At 33.5% G+C, this 20,593-nt stretch overlaps 1 protein-coding gene across 3 annotated transcripts in view; it reads right to left on the reverse strand.

Moving 5' to 3' along the window:
- LOC141525863 (uncharacterized) overlaps positions 1-20,593 on the reverse strand; it is a 76,692-nt gene that overhangs the window by 25,653 nt on the left and 30,446 nt on the right. For 2 of the 3 annotated variants that reach the window (XM_074240552.1, XM_074240550.1), the window contains exons 7-10: positions 12,327-12,383; positions 9,727-9,793; positions 7,386-7,551; positions 7,024-7,252 (exon numbers count right to left, since the gene is read on the reverse strand). In XM_074240552.1, the coding sequence (XP_074096653.1) occupies positions 7,024-7,252; positions 7,386-7,551; positions 9,727-9,793; positions 12,327-12,383 (519 nt within the window). The remainder of the gene's footprint in view (positions 1-7,023; positions 7,253-7,385; positions 7,552-9,726; positions 9,794-12,326; positions 12,384-20,593) is intronic. The other variant, XM_074240551.1, reaches the window with a different exon arrangement.

Genomic DNA, 20,593 nt, shown 5'->3' on the forward strand with positions numbered 1-20,593 from the left:
ACACACACACACACACACACACACACACACACACACACACACACACACACACACACACACGCGCGCGCGCGCGCGCGCGGATTGCCAACATGATCGAAGACTGCACTGTATCCGAAGAATACAGTGGCAGTGATCACCAGTTCGTAACATTCAACGTTGGATTGACATCTGCTCCGGTTTCACAACATGATCTTTTTAAGCGGAAGTGGAATCCCAAGAGGCTTGATCCAGAGGCTCTCCGAGCTTCACTTGTACGAAACTGGTCTATCCTCCAGAATAACTGACCCCGGGACTTCGGAGTTTTCACAGGCCGGAGTACTGGTGATCAACAGACATAACAGAACTCCGCAAAATATGTCACCAGCTACGTCGCCGTAATAGGAGAGCCGCGAAACGCTCCCCAAGCCAGGCCTTGTATTCAAAAGAATACAAGCAGGTCAAAAAGATGCTAAACCGAGCCATCAAAGTAAGTAAAGCGATGTTGAGGAAAGAGATCTGTAATGATCTCGACAAGGACATCTGGGGTAAAGCCTACCAAATTGTTACCAAATGACTTGGAATGGCTACACCAGAAGCGCCAAAGTCTCCTGCCTTAATGGACAACATTGTAGCGGAGCTGTTTCCTCAACACCCACCGCGAGAGAAAAGACATTTCGGAAAAGATGGCAAATCAACACCTTTTACAACCAAAAAGCTGCAAGACGCGGCAAAGTCTCTCAAGACGGGAAAGGCACCTGGCCCTGATGGCATCCCGACGTCGGTGATCAGGACTGTAGCCCTGGAATTCCCAGACATACTCCTGAACACTTACAATGCATGCTTGGTAACTGGCACGTTTCCTGCGGTCTGGAAGCGACAGATATTGGTTCTCTTAGAAAACGGTAAGGGAACCCCCGTAACACCTTCGTCGTTTAGACCACTCTGCATGCTGGACATTGCTGGAAAACGGCTCGAGAAATTGATACAAGGAAGACTCTGTAACAACATCGAACGTTCCGGAGGCTTTGCTACCAACCGACATGGCTTCCGGAAAGGGCGTTCAACAGTCGCAGCGATCGAGAAAGTCATAAAGACAGCAAAGCAAGCATGACCTGGTAGCCTCAAAGCTCGTAAAATATGTCTTCTCCTCACACTAGACGTTAAAAACGCCTTTAACAGCGCAAATTGGGGAGATATTTTAGACGCATTGGAGCACAAACTTGATGCGGAGCCAGAGAATCTGGCATTAGTTGACAGCTACCTTAATGAAAGAAAGCTCAAAGCGGAAACTACGGAAGGCCCACAAGAATACACCATAACAGCTGGCGTACCGCAAGGCTCAATAATGGGGCCCGATCTATGGAACGCGGATTTTGACGAGCTCCTAGAAATTCCGTTGCCAAAGCAAGTAGAACTAACGGGCTTTGCAGACGACGTTGCGGCCACGATAATAGTAGACAGCATAGAAGAGGCAGAACTACTTGTTGGGAGAACCATTGACGCCGTCGAGATTTGGCTTGACCAACACCACCTGAAACTCGCCAAGCACAAAACCGAGATGGTCCTTCTGAAACGTCAGAAATGGTTCCCAAAACCATTTGCTGTGGACACGGGAGGAACAACACTGACGTCAACAAGGGTGCTACGCTATCTAGGGGTAATGATAGACGAGAAACTATCTTTCCGCCAACACCTAGACAGTACATGCAGGAAAGCCAGTAAGACAGTGTCTAGCCTAGCAAGAATTACGGCCAACACTATGGGACCAAGAGCCAAAAAAAGAAGAGTTCTTCTGGAAGTAGTCCAATTGGTACTGCTTTATGGAGCGGAGATATGGGCGGACATATTAAAACAGAAGATCTACCGGCAAAAAATGGCAGCAGTATAACGGCAAGGCGCTCTCAGGGTTGCCTATGCTTACCGCACGGTTTCCGAAGCGATTTACTAGCGTTTGAGAAAGCAAAACTCTATGACGCTAAAAATAGTGACGAAAATTTGAAGGACGCAAGAACGAGGATAAAGGCGGAAACGCAGTAAAAGTGGCAGAATAGGTGGACATCGGGAGAAACGCGCAGATGGACGGCGCGCCTGGTCCCAAACATCAACGTCTGGCTTTCTCGAAAGCACGGAGACACGGTTTTTTTCCCCACACAGCTATTGACAGGACACGGATAGTTTAACGTCTACCTCTTTAAGATGGGGCTGCACCGCACGCTGACGTGCAAATACTGCCCGGACGAAATCGACGACGCCAAACACACTTTCTTCAAGTGAGTACGGTCGAAGGGCTACAGAAGCAGCACCGGAAAAATCATAGGTACCACACTCTCCCCCGAGAGCTTGATAGCCTGCATGCTCAGAAAAGAAGATAACTGGTCATCTGTTGTAGTCTACACGCAGTGCCTTTTAAAAGAAAAAACCATAGAAAGAGACCAGTAACCAGGAGTAGGCGTCTTGAGACACAACATGGACTGGATTGAAGTAATGCTAACGCGGTTCCGATCCAGTCATCTCCGTACTATCTACGGGGAAGGAGAGAGGAGTTTTTTTTTCGTAGGTAAAAATCCCACATAACCGACCATCATCTGTCAATGATAGCGGTGTCTTTGGATGATTCTTTTCGCTTCTCTATAAACCCCCTCCCCATACACACGCGCGCGCGCGTGCTGTATAGACTTTACTTTTATTTATAAAATTTTATATCAATTTATTTCAACAAAATTAAGATCGACGTTAATTCCTACTAAAAATTATTCAATTATTAGCTTGTATTTAATTTACATGACAATTCCAAACTAATCATTTAATGATTAAATAATAATTAAATTTAATATGAACTAGAATTCAACTCTGTTAATTAATGAATTACAAATAAATTCTTAATAAATTTCATCATATAAATTAGCTATAAATTCTCGAAATTAATATCCACGCTGATAATTAACAAATAATTTACTATCAAAAAATGTCGAATTAAGTTATCTAATTATTTATCTTGAACTTAAGTTCAACTCAACAAAATTAACTACGCGGAATTATTTCAGTTTAAATAAATAATTATATCTAAAATATCTCAACATTAAATTAATCACTATTAAAATTTCTTCAATTAAATCGATCGTAAACACGTTGTAATATAAATAAATAAATTCGCAATATTTATGAACAAAAATTAATTCAATAATTCCATTGTAAAATGATTGAGTAAAAAAATTGACAAAAAATTTGCGTTCTTAAAATAGACGACAAATATCTGTGAGTTCAGTAGTTCTGATTTTGGGTCCCGGACTATCTACAACGCAAAATTCACCCGACGCTTGATTAGGAATTCGTAAGAAGACAATTAACTTCATGAAAAATTTTGCTATTGGTTTTATCTGACTAAATTGACTAATATAATTAATAAAATTTAGAACTCCCTCAGATGTTAATTAATTTAATAAATTACTGATAAAGTTTTAATTTAATGAAATAATTCTCACGAAATTAAACGGATTTTTACCTCAAGGTCTACAGAGTGAAGCTTGGGTATAAATCCCCTTGAAAATCGCTCAGTCCAGACTAACGAATATTAATAATTATAAATTAAATAATTCTTTAAATTGTTGTTAATTCAATCATCAAATTAAATGAATAAAATAAAATAGAAGAGGAAAAGTAAACTGAGCTTTAAGTAGACCACGGTCCACTTCTAGCCCACAGGAGGTTCTAGGAAGCCGTTGCGACTATTTCCGGCTGGTCATCTAGCTCTGTGTATGTGTGTGCGTGTGTGACAGAAAAAAAAATTTACTTGAATCAAGTAAATAATTTTGAAGAATTTCATCTTCTTGGTTTGAGTTAAAAAATTCTTAAACTAAGAAACTACTTGGTTTCAGTAAATTTTATTTGATTTAAGAATTTTTTGTCTTGATTCAAGACAATGGTCTTCAAAATTATTTTCTTGGTTTAAGAATTTTACTCTTGATTCAAGTTAATGTTTTTTTCAGTGTGGGGCTGTTACTCCGAATGTAATACATATACACCCGACCGGATAATAGCTTGTAACAGGGTAAAATTACCCTTAATCGATAAGTCACCGGATATCGATAATTATTCGACATAGCACTGGCGCGTTTCGATCTTCGGGCCTAAAGGGAGAATAGGAGGGGGTGAGTTTGGGTTAAAATAGGTGAGCCGTGCAGTGAAAAAGGGAGAAGTAGTGTGACCGCCAGACTGAGTGCCACGGAAATCAAGAAGGACCGATCCCCGGAGTAGTGATGAGACGAAGGAAGCCAACTACAACTAGGACTTCATCCTCAACGAGTGAGTTAGATTATCGTTTTGTTCGTCAAGGTATCAATTATTACTCTGTGGGAAAGAAGTGGACCGCGGTTTACCGAATACCCAGTTACTTCTTCTATTTAATTATTATGGATCGTCTACTCGACGAAAATTTAATAAATTAATTGTGGAACATTTACAAGTTTTGGATTTAGTGATTTTCATGGGGGTTTATACCCGAAGATCACTCAATCGACCTTGCGGGAAAATTTAATAACCAGAAATAATCAATTAATAAATTAACATCCGAAACTTTCGTTAATTTTATTTTTGTAATTTTTATAACAATTAACTTAGTAAAATTGATTAATTTTTGTCATTGGGAAAAAAAATCGACAAATTTTGATTCGTGGAATTTAAGTCAAGCGTCAGTTTTTGTGTCGCAGTAAATTCCAATATTCAAGGTCAAGCAAAATTTAGCTAGCGAATGTTCTAGCAATTAAAAATTGAATATTTCGACTTGTGTCGAATTTTTTATAAGTGAAATTGTAAAATTCAATTAAGCGAAGTGTGGGTTATGTGTGTGAAGAATTGTACGGGTAATGTGTGATAGAGAGTGTTAATAGTGTTAAGTTTGGTAGTCCGGTGGACTTAATTTTAAGTTATAAAGTGTGTAAAGTGAGTTCGTTTTGGTAGTCCGGTGGACTTGTAATTTTAAGCTTAGTTTTAGGACAGGTGTAGGAGACCGTTTGTTCGAAAAAGCCCGTCTAGTCATCGTATCGTCGTTTGGAAGGTTCGTTTGTAAATATCGTTTATTTCGCAGTTATTCTTCGCTTCGTTAGATAATAAGTTAATTATAGTGTGTGAGTGAGCGCTTAAATTGTTAAGTTTGTTAATTTTTTATTGTTAATAAATATCGATCGATCTCGTTAATTAATTGTTTATTATTCAACAGCATCTTCCTCCACTCTCTCTACCCTAAGATTAAGTTTTTCACAGCTCTGGACCGGTTCCAGGAACCGTGATTAAAAATCCTGGTGGCGCCCTGATAATTATATTGTTGTTAGTTTTGTTTATTTATTTATAAAATTGATTAGGGGCCAACCTGAGCAGGTAAAACTGTTACAAGCTAATATTTTATTATCTATTGATTTATATCCACTGTGTAGACGTCTGTCGCGATAAACATAAGTTCTTACAAGTATAAGGACTAAAATACATCAATGGCAGATCTGGTAAATTACTTTCAAAATTTTATTTTTTTTTGCATTTAAAAAATTATCTGCCTTAATGTTATCCACGATATAAAAGTCTGCCATTGTTATTTTCCGATATTAGTAATAATAGTATATTTTCAGATTTCAATACGGCAGACGTGGTAAAATGGATTCACAATTCACCAAAAATCGATACGTATCTTATCTGAGCGCCCGCCGCGTCCACTACTTTGGGCTTAGTGAGTCCCCATCTCATGTATGGTAGTTGTAAGGGCCTCTATGCACAAAAAGGTCTGGTAAAATACATATAGGTAGCCGCCCACTGGCTCTTAGACTAACACATGCATACATATATACATACTGACAACATCGCAGGGGTTTATCTTTCAATAAACGTTCAAATTAATTTTTGTAAGATTTCAAATATTTTATTGTAATCGTCAAAAATGGTTCTAATTACACCAATTAACAACATAAATCCACTGCAATGGCTTGGAATACTAAGAAGTGAAATAATTGGGAATCATACAAAATTGAATCGTTGTTAAGACTCAAGACTCAAGTCAACTTGAGGTGCTATTAAGGCTTTAAAATGCATGTTATTTCCTTACCCTGGTTAAAAATACTGATTGAAAAGAATTCAGAAGCGGTCACTCCATGCAAACTGTGTGTTTATTTATACAAATAAAAGAATTGAAATTAATGAAAAGAATTCGAATTTCATTATTTTTAATTCTTTTCAATCAATACTAATAAACAGGGTATTCTTGATGTACCCGTAAGACTATCAGTTTATAAGAAATTTGAGGCGCTAAATTTCGACTCTGGGAGCTTTTGAAATTTTAATGAAAGTATTTGATTAAGAATCTTGATGAGCCAGATTTCCACGAGATTTGTCTCAGTCACGGGTGTAGTGTGGCCGTAATTTGCTGCCTATGCGCATTGTGCGTTTGCATAATGATCTTGTAAAACAGAGTCTATTTAATTTAGTGCACATTTCTTAGAATTCTTCTATTTAGTATATTATTCGTCGAATATCTTGTCACGGAAAAAATACTGGTGTAAACCGTATTATTGCCTTTCCGTATTTTTGATCTTAGTCTCAACTGAACTTAGGTTATCAAATTTACTAAATTTGAGTTGCCTTTTACAATTGACACCCACTATTACACCCAGTATTTGACAGTAGCAATTGACACCCCTTTAACACCCACTATTTGCCATTAATTGACAAGTTCTACTCATAGAAAAACTTGATCAAGCTCAATAAGTTCTGTCTATAAAAGAAGCGCACACAATTTTTATTAAGATCGCTTAATAACTGTAGATGCATACATATATATATATATATATATATATATATATATATATATATATATATATATATATATATATATATATATATCGGGCCGACGGCCTTGTCTGACATTACTCGATAATAAAATATGGTATGAAAAATGATATTCTGCTTTGAATTTTGATTCATTTTAAATATAAAAACTCACCCTCTTCATTTAGGGTGAGATAAAAAATGTGCATGCTTAAATAAGTTTAAAAAAATTAATACCTGAATGTCGCTGCTGGCGTAGTCACCACTTTCGCGAGAAACTTTAGAATGTGTCAAAGGAATAATAGCAGGAGGATTATTATGACCTCTTGGCACAATTAAACCTCTCATTGTTGTCGAAGTTGTCTTTTTTGATCGATCACGAGGTACACTAATGTCACCAGCTGTTCGCAATGATATTACTTCTTCACCTCGATTATCAGGTCGTAGATCAAGAGTAAAACATATCCTGAAAAATTATATCATTTTAACGTATCAAAATCATATTTATCAATACATCAGAAATTAAATCGTTCTCAAACAAAAGTAAGAATCTTCTAGAGTAAAGAATGGAGGCAGAAAGAAAGAAGCAAAAAACAAACCTTCCGTTTTGAATTGTAGCTGTAGGTACGGGTCCACTACAGGCGCCCATGAGAAAATCTTCAGGATCCGATTCATATGGAGGTTCATCATACCAATGTTGGCCACCGGTACCAACTTCTCTGAAACCTCCACATCTCGCATCTTCGTCGTACATATACGTGTCATCTATAATGTATAAATATGCATTATATCCCGAGTAAAAACAGAATTTCGTCCTACCACTGCCGCAACACCACTGCACGGCTTTTTAAGCACCGCACCACCGTTGCACTACAGCTGTGACAGCAGCGCAGCGGAACGAAAGTTGCCATTTTCCGCCTGGAGGGCAATATAATAAAAACGGAAAAAAAAATAATAAGAAACAGTTAAAAAATAGTATATTACACCCCTTGGGAAGGAAAATAAGAAAAGCCTCAGATCACATGTAATTGTTAGCCGAGGCGAAGCCGAGGTTTTCTTTTTTACTTCCTAAGGGCTGTATACTATTTTTTTGTCCGACGAAGGCGGAAAGCGGCAACTTTGTTTAGCGCAGCGGAACGAAAGTTGCCACTTTCCGCCCGGAGGGCAAAAAATCAACATAAAAACATGAAGAAAAAAAAATGTATTAATCCCTATTTGATTCGCCCAGCGAAGCAAACGGGAGACGGCTAGTGTATATATATAATATATTATATATATATATAATATATTATATATATATATTTATTTATTTATTAGGGTGTTTCGTTTTCAGGAGACTTTTTTTTTCAACGAAAAAAAAGGCTGAAAACTTGCAGACAGGTGAGGAAAGAAGTCTGTTCAAAGCGGAACTCTTAATATTAATATTTAGAGGTGCCTGTTTCTAATTTTCCATTTCCCATTTAAATAACATGGGAAAAAAAATTGCTTTTTTTTTACTTTTATAACTCGGCATTTGCATCTCATATAAATGAGTTCATTCCATATTTTTGTAGAGAATTTAATGCTCTGCAAAAAAGGTTACTTACACTTTTATCATAGAGTTAGCCGCTTTAAAGATATTCAATCGTAAACTCCGAAACGTATAATATTTGGAATTTTTAGTTATTAAACCGATACAAATTTATTTATTACTGCCTTAAGAAATTATTTTTATAAGTAAAACTTGTTCTGATGCTCTATTATTTTCATAAAGCTAAAAGAAAACGTACGTAGTCAATTTTTTTTTTCATTTCATTCACTGTAGGAAAATTATCACCCGGGTTAAATTTTAATACTTGAAAGTTTGACGAAATTATCAATTCATCATTTTATGAAAATTTTAAAACATAGTTTATATTATATAACGTGATCATTAGTCAAGTTACAACTAAAAACTTTCGTAAATGTACTTGTGACGTTCTAAAAATTATTATTACAATTTATAATTTATGTGTTATTAGATTTTTTATCCACGAAATGATTATAAAAAACTCCGGGAGTTATCTTCAATAATTCTCGATGATACTCCCAATCAGAAAATTCTTTTTAAGCGTCCTGGTGCCATGCACCATACAAGGTAGATGACAAAAGCTATGTACAGTTTTAAAATATTCTTGTTTAGAGGTGAATTTCGATTAACAGTACAGGAAACGAAAAATCTACGAGAAGTTTGTATTTTTGTTGTTTTATTTTACATCAAAGCTTGGTTTACTTCAACTTCTGCAATTATTGCTCCAAATCAAAATTTAGGGTACATCGAAAAATTGAAAGTTGTCAATGACATCAATGACATTGCAGAACGTGGCATTGCATTAGTGGAAGAATATAACGCATGCCAAACTAAAGATGAAGAACAATTTCAAGTTCTACTGCAAGTAGTAAAAGAGCATCGACAAAAATATCCAGACTGTAATAAAACAGGATAATATCTATTGACTTCCAAAATTTTCATAGAGTAATGAATTGATAATTCCATAAAACTCTCAAGTATTAAATGGAGACTTTACTATAATCTTACACACAGTTTGACGAATCAACTTGAAAATTACACCAAGATCATGAGATTGGAAACTTTAAAAATATGGCAAAAAAGACTGTTCTTAGATTTTAAAAGCTGGAAAACATTTAAATCATGGGGTATCAGATTTCTTGCGCTGTAAATTTTTAAAGTTTTATTTTTTTTACGCTTAAGAAAATGCTTTGAATGACTGGAAACGTATTTTATAATATTTAAATCTTTGTTTTTCTTTTGATAACTCTCAAAAACAAAAATAATCAAATATTTTTATAAAAAATTTTGCTAGATTTTTGATGGTTTTTTTTTTTAATTATTTCTGAGCTAATTTATAATTTATAAGGGTCATAATAGAATTTACGAATATATATTAAAAATTTCCCTACCCTTTGAAGGTTGATTTTGGCCTTCACAATTGAGTTGCATCAAGCCTTGTCTTATATCTCGAAGAATCTGAAATCATAGAAATTTCTTCTCATAAATTTGCGATTATCACAATGAAAACAATAATTTAAAAAAAAATTATTTTCAGTTTCCAGTAATCTACAAATTTTCTTTTAAAATTAGATCATTATTAATTTTTTATGGCTATATCAATCAACTAATCAATTATTTTACTCAATAATAATTATTGTTAAATGTAAATACAGACATTTAAATATTTTCATGGCAATATGAAATCCTTCTTTAATATTTAAAATTGTTAGTATTAAATAAATCGTGGAAGTCACACTATTCAGTTCACTCGTATCAAATTCGAAATCAAATGAGCATTATTTTTATACGAGGTAAAATTTTTAGACTATTTAATTAAAGAAAAAGATATGAAGCCATTGGCATACTAGGTAAACACAGTTAATATTTTTTAATTTTTTTTGGGTAGTTTTAATATTACGTGGTTTCTTTCGAAAATTTGTTGAAAACGCAACAAGGATCAATAGAATCAATAGTGATCTCAGACATAATTCTAAACATGAAAACTTTTTTATAGACAGGTTGTCACGTATTAATGTCATGTTGATGCCAATCACTCACTACGATCAAGCTCGTAAACGCTCCGAGAAACAATTTCGTACTTTAAGACCTTCTGCGCAACGCATACACGTCACTATAATAGCAACGGGTGATTTTTTATGACTATTGGGTTGCAGCTTATTCTGATATATCATGAAAAAAATCACGTCCAAACATTTTTGAACCTTTTTGGAAGAAGGTTTTTGACACACTGGGCGGTTTCGGTATTAAATTTCGGCGCAAAATTATTTAATAAATGGTACGTTTAATCTTCGCTAAAGCGATTGTTGTGAATGGGCAAAAACTTGGTTTAGGGTTTTGGATATAGATACAATACGCATATCCATAGTGCCTCGATTCGAGTGGTGAAGTTGATGATTCACCCAAGGGAGACATGTGTGTACACTTTTATCAGTAGTTAGTTCTAGTCTATGATGCTCATCAGTAAGCATCAAGTTTATATTCTAGTTAGAATATCAATAAATACGTCTTATATAAATATAAAGTATCGTCTCGTTTCATTCATATAACTCAATAATCAACAAACTGGTGCTAATTAAGTAAAATTCATCATTTTTGCTCCTTTTAACTTATTAATGCAGAGATTTGAACGTATGCGTATTGATCTCTTAATCCTTTCAGTATCTCGCAGCTATTATAACTGTTTGACAATCATTAAAAAATGCATTCTATTTCTGAAAGTCATTCCGATGAAAAACGAAAATTGCAAATATGGGTGCCACTTAAATAATCATCAACTACACAAAACACAAAATTTTCTTGAATCAGGTATATAATTTTGAAGAACTTGATATTCTTCATTTGAGTAGAAAAATTCTTGATTTAAGGAAATTTTACTTGATTCTTTAAAATTATATTCTTGGTTTAAGAATTTTTCTCTTGAATCAAGTTATTTTTTTTTTTTCTGTGAAGCTATCTATAAATGATATCACCGATAATTAGAATAGCTAGCTAACTTACATTAGTTTTCGTGTAACAGTAGCATAGAAAAACTATCTTAGCTGACTTTTGTTACGATGAGCCAATTTATCTATTTAGTGAATTATTAGCGCATCGAATGAATACTTGAAAACTTCCAAAGTATTCTTCGCGATTTGAAGAAAAATCTTAATTTCTTGGCACTAGGTCAGTAAAGATTAAAAGAACGAATGCTTTGAAAAATTACACATGCATTATTCCTAGAGAACATTTGAATCAAAATAATGAGCGCAAATCTGAAAAATTTATCGTGAACTATTAATTGATTAAGCGTATAATGACTCTGATGATAAAAGATAATTTGAAATGGTTGGGAAGATTAAAGAGGATTGGATTAGAATACTATATATATATAATATATATATATATATATATAGTATTCTAATTTTTTAGCAGGAGGTTTAATTGGGCACTTCCGGCAAAAATTTTAATTTTCAGCGGAAGTGCCCTAACTAAGCTCCAGTTAAAAAATTCTATGAAAATCAAATTTATCGTCTTACCCCAAAATATCTTAGGAAAGGCCTAAACACAGCTGATTTCAAAAGCGGAACTGAAAATTCCAATTTTATAAGGTCCATCAAGGAAGTTACATTTTGACACACCCTAATATATATATATGCATTTTGTATTAAGGTATTTTTTTTAAATCTCTTTTTCTAATTAGAAGCTGGACATACACACCTGTATTTGTATTTTTTAAATAAATAATAATTTTGAGAAGTTGACAACGAAAGTAAAGTTTTCATAAAAGTAACGTAATGGTATTTTTTCTTAGTTGATTTTATGAGAAAAATTTTTCTGTTCAGTTTATAATTGCTTAATTAACAATAATTCTCCATTGCCCAAAAAAGAAATAAAATTTCTATTAAACCAATCATGCATTTTAGCTGCTTTTTAATTTGATGTTGATATGATTCAATAAATGTTGCAAACACTATGTTAAGAAGTTAAAATAGATAAGAGAAAGTTTTACCTCTTCATGTTCTTTATGAAAGCGTTCTTTTTTCTTCAAGGCATCTTGCATTTTCAACTGAAACATTTTTTAATAGGAAATAAGTTAATAGAGATTATAAAAAGAAATGAATATATTAATAATAAACATTAATAGATCGAATTTAATCATCTACATATGACATAAAAGTAAAAGTATAAAATATAAAATTTAATGAAAAATAATAAATTGAATGCTACATTTCATATAGTCAGTATAGTACTTAGTTGATAAAAGTAAAGAATAGTTAAAGTGATAATAAACATGACGAATATTTAGTGATAGTAGCGGAAAATTTGATTGATTGGGCCAATTAAGACGTCTTAGTATAAAAAAGTTTTATGTGACTTAATAGAACCAAATAACGCGGATGTGGTGTGATAGAGATTAAATCAGTGAATCGAATGATAAAAAAAATTTGGCAAGTCCAAAAGTGCACGTTTCATAATGCTCATTTAATTTATAAAAAAACAGTAAGTCATATTACTGACTTGTTCGTATTGAAGGGAAAATTCAATAAATTGTGCTTTATTTATAGATTCAAATATTTCACGCCATTTTAATGTATCTCAGATGAGAAGTATAGGGCGCAAGCGCATGACTGAACAGATGACCTAGGAATCATGCGGTATGTATACACTAGGGTGTCCGTTATTTCCCAAGTTGATTTTTTTTTCGTTGCCGCCCCCTGGATTTTTAGTTCTTGACCTAAAAAAAAATTAGGTCATAAAAAAAAAAAAATTCTGACATAAATAAACTCTTAATTACCAAATTAAACCGTGCTCAAATCGAGTTAAATTTCCCATTTAAATAACATGGGAATTTGGAACTTATCTTATGGAATTAATTTTTTTCCTTCGAACAAAATGCCACTTCGAACGTGATCGATGCATATTCTGATGGGAAATTGAATGCTTTACAAAAAAGGTTTTTTTATAGAAGAGAAGAATTTCTTTTTACTTTTACACCTTTCTCGATTTTTACAAGGCTGATTTTCCCTCTTTTTCCTAGCATTTACGCTTTACTTGCTCTTCTTTGTTTTTTTTTTTGACCTCAGCAAGTTCCACCCGACACTTCCTCTACTTTTATTTTACGGCTGTGGACCGACTTGTGCTTTCTGTACCCCATTTGCCCTGAACTTCACCGCTCAGGCTGTTGGAACTGTAACATGGGAAAACCACAAAGAAAACCCATGATAGTGTAGTCGGAGCTGGGCTAAGTCTACAGTAATTGATAAGAAACTCTTCTTTATCGACCACTGGAGCATTAGGCCTCTCTCCTAGTGTGCAGAGATCCCTCGCGCTAGCCAATGCCAACTAGATTGGTCACCCATTCAAGTTGTTGCTTAACTGGATGATCGCCAAAGTCATACGTGTGCCGTTTAGCTATTTCTGCCACTTTCAGAGGCTGGCAACGTAACGCATATATTTTTCACTGAAAAATATTGTTGCGTGCCGGGATCGAACCTGGGTCCCACTCTTTCGAAAAGCGGGCACCAAGCCGACTAGGTTATTTACAATTGTAGTAAAGCGCTTCGATTAACTCAAGAATACATCAATATTTTAACTCATGAAAAAGAGCAAAAACAATATTTAGTGCAAATTATTCATAAAAATAAAAGTACCTATCATAATGTGACTAAAAATTGCTTAACAAATAAATGTAAATAGAGACAGAAAAAATACAAATGAGCGGCAATATTATTAAGAATGTATTCGATACGTTACTGTTAACGTTACTGTAACCATTAATCTTTTTAATAAAGTTTTGGAATATTTATAGATGAACTAAATGACTATAACACATGAAACTTGTAAGACGGAAAAACTGTTATAATAACCATAAACACAACTTAAACTACAAATAACTTTGAAAGGATTGATTTTATCGAAAAATTATGAGAACTTTTTTGTAAAGCATCCAATTTCCCATCAGAAGATGCATCGATCGTAGTAGAAGTGACATTTTTTTCGAAGGAAAAAAGTAAATTCCAAAAAGTTCCAAATTCCTATGTTATTTAAATGGAAAATGTAACTCGATTTGGGCACGGTTTAATTTGGTAATTAAGAGCTTATTTATGTCAGATATTTTTTTTTTAGGTCAAAAACTAAAAATCCAGGGGGCCGCAGCAAGAAAAATCAACTTAGGAAATAACGTACACCCTAGTATACATATTAGGGTGTGCCAAATAGTATATTACGACCCTGGGCCAGAAAGTTGGATTTTCTGGCGCATGGAATATAGATTCCGAGACGATAGTATATTACATACCTAGGCCAGTAAAATAAGAAAAGTCTTAGATCACATGTAATTGTTGGCCGAGGTGAAGCCGAGGTTGACAAACATGTGGTCCGAGGCTTTACTTTTTACTGGCCAAGGTGCGTATACTATTTTTCGGCTCGACGTAGCCGGAATGTGGCAACTTCGTTTAGCGCAACCGCCAAAAAGTTGCCACTTTCCGGCCGGAGGGCAGAAAAGTCTATTATTAGAACATCCAACTTTTTGGCCATAGGCAGTATACTAATTTTTGTTTGGAAAACTGTATCGACTACCGAAAGTCGAATAAAACTCGATTGATTTGCTTCAGAAATCATTTTTCCCAGAGATGGTTTTTTTAATCATCAAGTTTTGCAGCTTAAAGAGCTTAAAAACTTAGTAATAGATAGATTATGGAGTGCGTTACGTTCAGGAAAAACAAAACTTTCAAAGGATCTGCACGTCCGCCGGGGTTGAAAAAATTAACTTAAATGAACTTAACTGCTATACTAAAACAATTGACTATATTTCATCTAAGTTCATTTTTTCGACTCGGCCTGGTAAAAAAAATTGTATAAAATTATATCTGATTCATATGGAATCATATATACAGGGTGTCTCTGAAGTGGCGGGAGTAATTGTTGGGGTCGATAGAGAAAAAAATACTGAATCGAAAGTTCCTGAGCCAAAAATTTTTTTGGGCCATAGAATTTGAGTTATGAATTAAAAACGATAGCCAATCAGAAGCGCGCTATTCGAGAAATGAAAATGAGCGGGGAAGTAGAGGAGACGCGAGAGTGAGATGCTGCAATAGCAGCTTACTCGCTCACACAAAGCCGAGCATGAGAGGGGATTGTGACGCTATGAGCCGAGTACGTAAGTGTGAATGAGTGGATGTATGAGGTCGCAAGCGGACGGCTTAATGTATGAGTGTGTGTCCGTGTATCGCAGCATTATTGGAGGCGTTGTAACGCTGAATTAAAGCTAACCGGGTACTCTAAGACAGAGGAAAAATTTTAATTTTTATTTTTATTCGAAAAAATTTAATAAAAAAATAAAAAGGCCCAAGATTTAACCAGACCCACAGAAACGGAGAGTAAATTTTTAATTCTCATTTATTTTGCTGGGGATTATTTTCAAATACAAAAAAAAAAAAGGCTAAGATTCAACTGGAATCCAAAAAGAGATGGATGAAAAAATTTTATTTTTATTTTTAATCAGCAAAATTATTTTTCTTTAAAAAAGAGCCCAATCTCGACTGGAGCAAGAAAAAATGATTGAAAAATTTTATTATTAATTTTCAATCAACAAAATTATTATAAAAAAATAAATGGGCCCAAGTCTCAACCGGACCCAAACAAACGGATAAAAATTTTTATTACTTACTTAATTTGGTGGAAATTATTTTTAAAAACGAAGAAAATTCCCAAGACTCGATCGGACCCAAAAAAAAATAATTAAAAGAATTTTTCCTTATTTTCAATCACCAAAATCATGTTTCTTCAAAAAAGGCCCAATCTCAACCGGACTAGAAGAAACTGATTGAAAAATTTTATTTTTATTATTAATCGAGAAAATTATTTTGAAAAAAAAATAGGGCCCAGAATCAACCGGACAAACAATGGACTTGAGTTCAATTTTTTCTTAATTTATAATTTGACATTCTACCTGTTAATTCACTGATAGATAATTCTAATAAAAATATCAAAATTATTCGGACTTGAGTTCAATTTTTTTCTTAATTTATAATTTGACATTCTACCTGTTAATTCACTGATAGATAATTCTAATAAAAATATCAAAATTATTCGGACTTGAGTTCAATTTTTTCTTAATTTATAATTTGACATTCTACCTGTTAATTCACTGATAGATAATTCTATTAAAAATATCAAAATTATTCGGACTTGAGTTCAATTTTTTTTTAATTTATCATTTGACATTTCGCTTGTTGATTAAGTGATTAATAATTTTAATAATAATATCAAAATTATCAGGACTCGAGAGCGATTTTTTTAGTATATTTTTTTACATTTTACCTGTCAATTAACTGATAAATAATTTCAATTAAAATATCAAAATTATTCGGACTTGAGTTCAATTTTTTTTTAATTTATTAGTTGACATTTTACCTGTTAATTAACTGATAAATAATTTTAATAAAAATATCAAAATTATCAGGACTCGAGAGCGATTTTTTTTTCAATTCCTTATTTGACATTTTACCTGTCAATTAATTAAAAAATAATTTTAATTAAAATATCAAAATTATTGGGACTTGAGTTCAATGTTTGTTTTAATTTATTTTTGACATTTTACCTGACGATTAATTGAAAAATTATTTTACAGAATAATTCCCAGCAAAATAAATGAGAAATGAAAGTTTTCCATCCGTTTGGTTGGGTCCGGTTGAGTCTTGGGCAATTCCTTCTGTTTTCAAAAATTATTCCGAGCATAAGAAATAAGTAATAAAAATTTTCTATCTGTTCGTTTTGGTCCGGTTGAGTCTGGGGCCTATTTTCTTTTTTGAAATAATTTTGTCAATTAATAATTGATAATAAATTTTTTCAATCAGTTTTTTATCGTCTTGTCAAGATTAGGCTGATTTTTGTTCAATAAATTTTTGTTTGTTATTGAAAAGAGAAAATAAATTTTTTTGCATTCTTCTATTCTTGGCTCTGGTCGAGTCTTGGGCATTTTTTTCGTTTTTAAAAATAATTCCTATTAAAACTATCTATCTGTTTGTTTGGGTCCGGTTGAGTCTGCGGACTATTTTTTTTTAAATAATTTTGTTGATTGAAAATTAATAATAAAATTTTTAATCATTTTTTTGCTCCAGTCGAGATTGGGCCTTTTTTAAAAGAAACAATTTTGCTGATTGAAAATAAGGAAAAATTTTTGTACTGTTATTTTTTTGGATCCGATCGAGTCTTGGGCATTTTTTCGTTTTTAAAGATAATTTCCAGCAAATTAAGTAAGTAATAAAAATTTTTATCCGTTTGTTTGGGTCCGGTTGAGACTTGGGCCCATTTATTTTTTTATAATAATTTTGTTGATTGAAAATTAATAATAAAATTTTTCAATCATTTTTTCTTGCTCCAGTCGAGATTGGGCTCTTTTTTAAAGAAAAATAATTTTGCTGATTAAAAATAAAAAATAAAATTTTTTCATCCATCTCTTTTTGGATTCCAGTTGAATCTTAGCCTTTTTTTTTTTTTTTTTTGTATTTGAAAATAATCCCCAGCAAAATAAATGAGAATTAAAAATTTACTCTCCGTTTCTGTGGGTCTGGTTAAATCTTGGGCCTTTTTATTTTTTTATTAAATTTTTTCGAATAAAAATAAAAATTAAAATTTTTTCCTCTGTTTTAGAGTACCCGGTTAGCTTTAATTCAGCGTTACAACGCCTCCAATAATGCTGCGATACACGGACACACACTCATACATTAAGCCGTCCGCTTGCGACCTCATACATCCACTCATTCACACTTACGTACTCGGCTCATAGCGTCACAATCCCCTCTCATGCTCGGCTTTGTGTGAGCGAGTAAGCTGCTATTGCAGCATCTCACTCTCGCGTCTCCTCTACTTCCCCGCTCATTTTCATTTCTCGAATAGCGCGCTTCTGATTGGCTATCGTTTTTAATTCATAACTCAAATTCTATGGCCCAAAAAAATTTTTGGCTCAGGAACTTTCGATTCAGTATTTTTTTCTCTATCGACCCCAACAATTACTCCCGCCACTTCAGAGACACCCTGTATAAGTTGCATAAAACTTTACATTAAAGTTTTTGTAATTTTGTATGGAAATTCGAGATAATTACAAAGAATTATCTGCAATACCTCTGGAAAAATTATATATGACTTCATATAACTATACAAAATTATATGGATCATTCTATGCCAAATCGACCAATTTGTTACGCGACCTCCTTCGATTTCGCTCAAAGTTTTCTATCTTTTTCTACCCCCTAAAAGATATTTTTAGAAATTATTTCAGGTTTTTTTTTTTAACTCAAAAAAAGTTACGAACTGAAAAAAAAAAAAAAAACGTTTTTTTGTCTTTAAATCGCTAAAACTTTTTCAAAATTGACCGATTGAGACCACACGAAATAAAAAATTTTTGTTTTCTAATGCAGCTTTTAGAAAAAAATTTCAGAAGCCCGGGTCTATGAAATATTTCGGTTTTTTCGAAATAATCGTGATTTTCTCGAAGTATTAGGTGACCAAATAGTAGTTACTTTCGACCCCTTTTATTTTTTTTTTACGCGGTAAAAAAAAATTAATTCTGCAAAAATCTGCGCTACTTCCAAGATCTGCCGACAATCGCTTCTGATTGTTCTTTTTTTTTTTTTAATTAAAAAAAAGTTTTTTTCAAATTTGAGTTATTTTATGTGACTTTATTATGAAATTTTATTGGCTTCCTCGTGAAACTTCAGAAGTTAAAAAATAAAATTTTATTAGTCGGGTAAAAAATTTGTCGATTTGATATGGAACGATCTATGCATAATCACTTTATTAAAAAAATTTTGTTAAATTTTGAAATTTCATATCTAGAAAAAATTTTCATTGAAAACTTTGATAATATTCTTAATTTTTAAATAATTCTAAATTAAACGCACTGATGGCAAAGATAGTTGATGCAAAAGATATTTTTCTTAAACACACGTCAAGGTGTTTTAGGTCCAATTGACAAATACAAAAATAGCTCACGAACGAATTTTATTGAAGCTTACGTCACTTGTCTGAATAAAACTGAACTTGGTCCTTCATGAAGTGACCCACGAATTGATGCAGTCTCTTTCACCATCCACGGAATCATCTATGTTACCCAAGTAGCTTGTGCTTGTGCAAGATTATTGTCAGAGTGTTTTGCTAAGCTACGTATGTGTCTTGCACAAAATCTTGTAACAATGACTTGATTCAAGAATTATTTAAAACTTATTCGTGATTTCATACGCAAGAATAGTAAAAATATTTATTCGACTGCCGCACCACAGCTGCACTACCGCCGTTTGGTGGACTATTACGCCGCACGCTAAAAATTTACTCTCCCTAGCATCACCGCACTATCGCTGCACCTATTCGAAATTATACCGACAATTTCACAAAAAATGACATCATAATTAATTTATTACGCAATAATTAATATATAACCTGACTAGAAATTTTAATGTAAGACCTATTGTTCAATCTTCTTTCATTCAAATGCCTCATATTCAAACACAAAAAATGTTTTTAAATTAGGCCGGAGTACCGCGAAATTTTTGATTTTTTTAGTCGCATTGTTGTAGATTTTTAATTTGGCCTTCGGGTTGAACAGAACCGACACGCCTATCGAAATACCCTGATAGAACTTTTAAAATCAAACTGCGATGGGATTCGAACCTGGGTCGTCAGCATGAAAATCTCGAACATTACCAACAGTGCTGCAAGTCGTAAGTTTACTAAGTAAATTTAATTTAGCTTTTTGAATGATCAACAAATACTTTATTTCAATATATACCACCAAACGGCGGTGGTGCAGCAGTGGTGCGGCGGTCGAACGAAATTTATTATTTTTTCATAAAAAATAATAATTTCGTTTTTACTCGGGCCGTCACAGCTGTGGTGCGGCGGATAAAAATATCTTTACTTGTCACGGTGGTAGTGCGGCAAATAGATAAATTCTTTACTTGTCACGGCGGTGGTGCGGCGGTGATGCGGCACTTGTAAAATAATCAGAATTGTCACGGCTGTAGTGCAGCGGTGGCGCTGCGCTTAAAAAGCCGTGCAGCGGTGATGCGGCCGAATTCTGTTTTTACTCTGGTTAGAAATTTGCAGCAGATGCTTACGCATAGCTTGATGGGGTATAGAGTGACAAAAGTAATAGCTCTCGCGCAAGAATTGATAAAGATTTTTACATGGGTAGTACTTAACCATAATTTTGCAAAATTACCACAAGGCTATATTTATTTGAAAGTTATCTGTCAGTAATAAAAGACATTGACAGTG

The sequence above is a fragment of the Cotesia typhae genome, unplaced genomic scaffold (assembly GCF_013202065.1).
Source record: "Cotesia typhae breed Kobodo isofemale line unplaced genomic scaffold, CoteBio_Ctyphae contig_27, whole genome shotgun sequence".
NCBI lineage: Eukaryota > Metazoa > Arthropoda > Insecta > Hymenoptera > Braconidae > Cotesia > Cotesia typhae.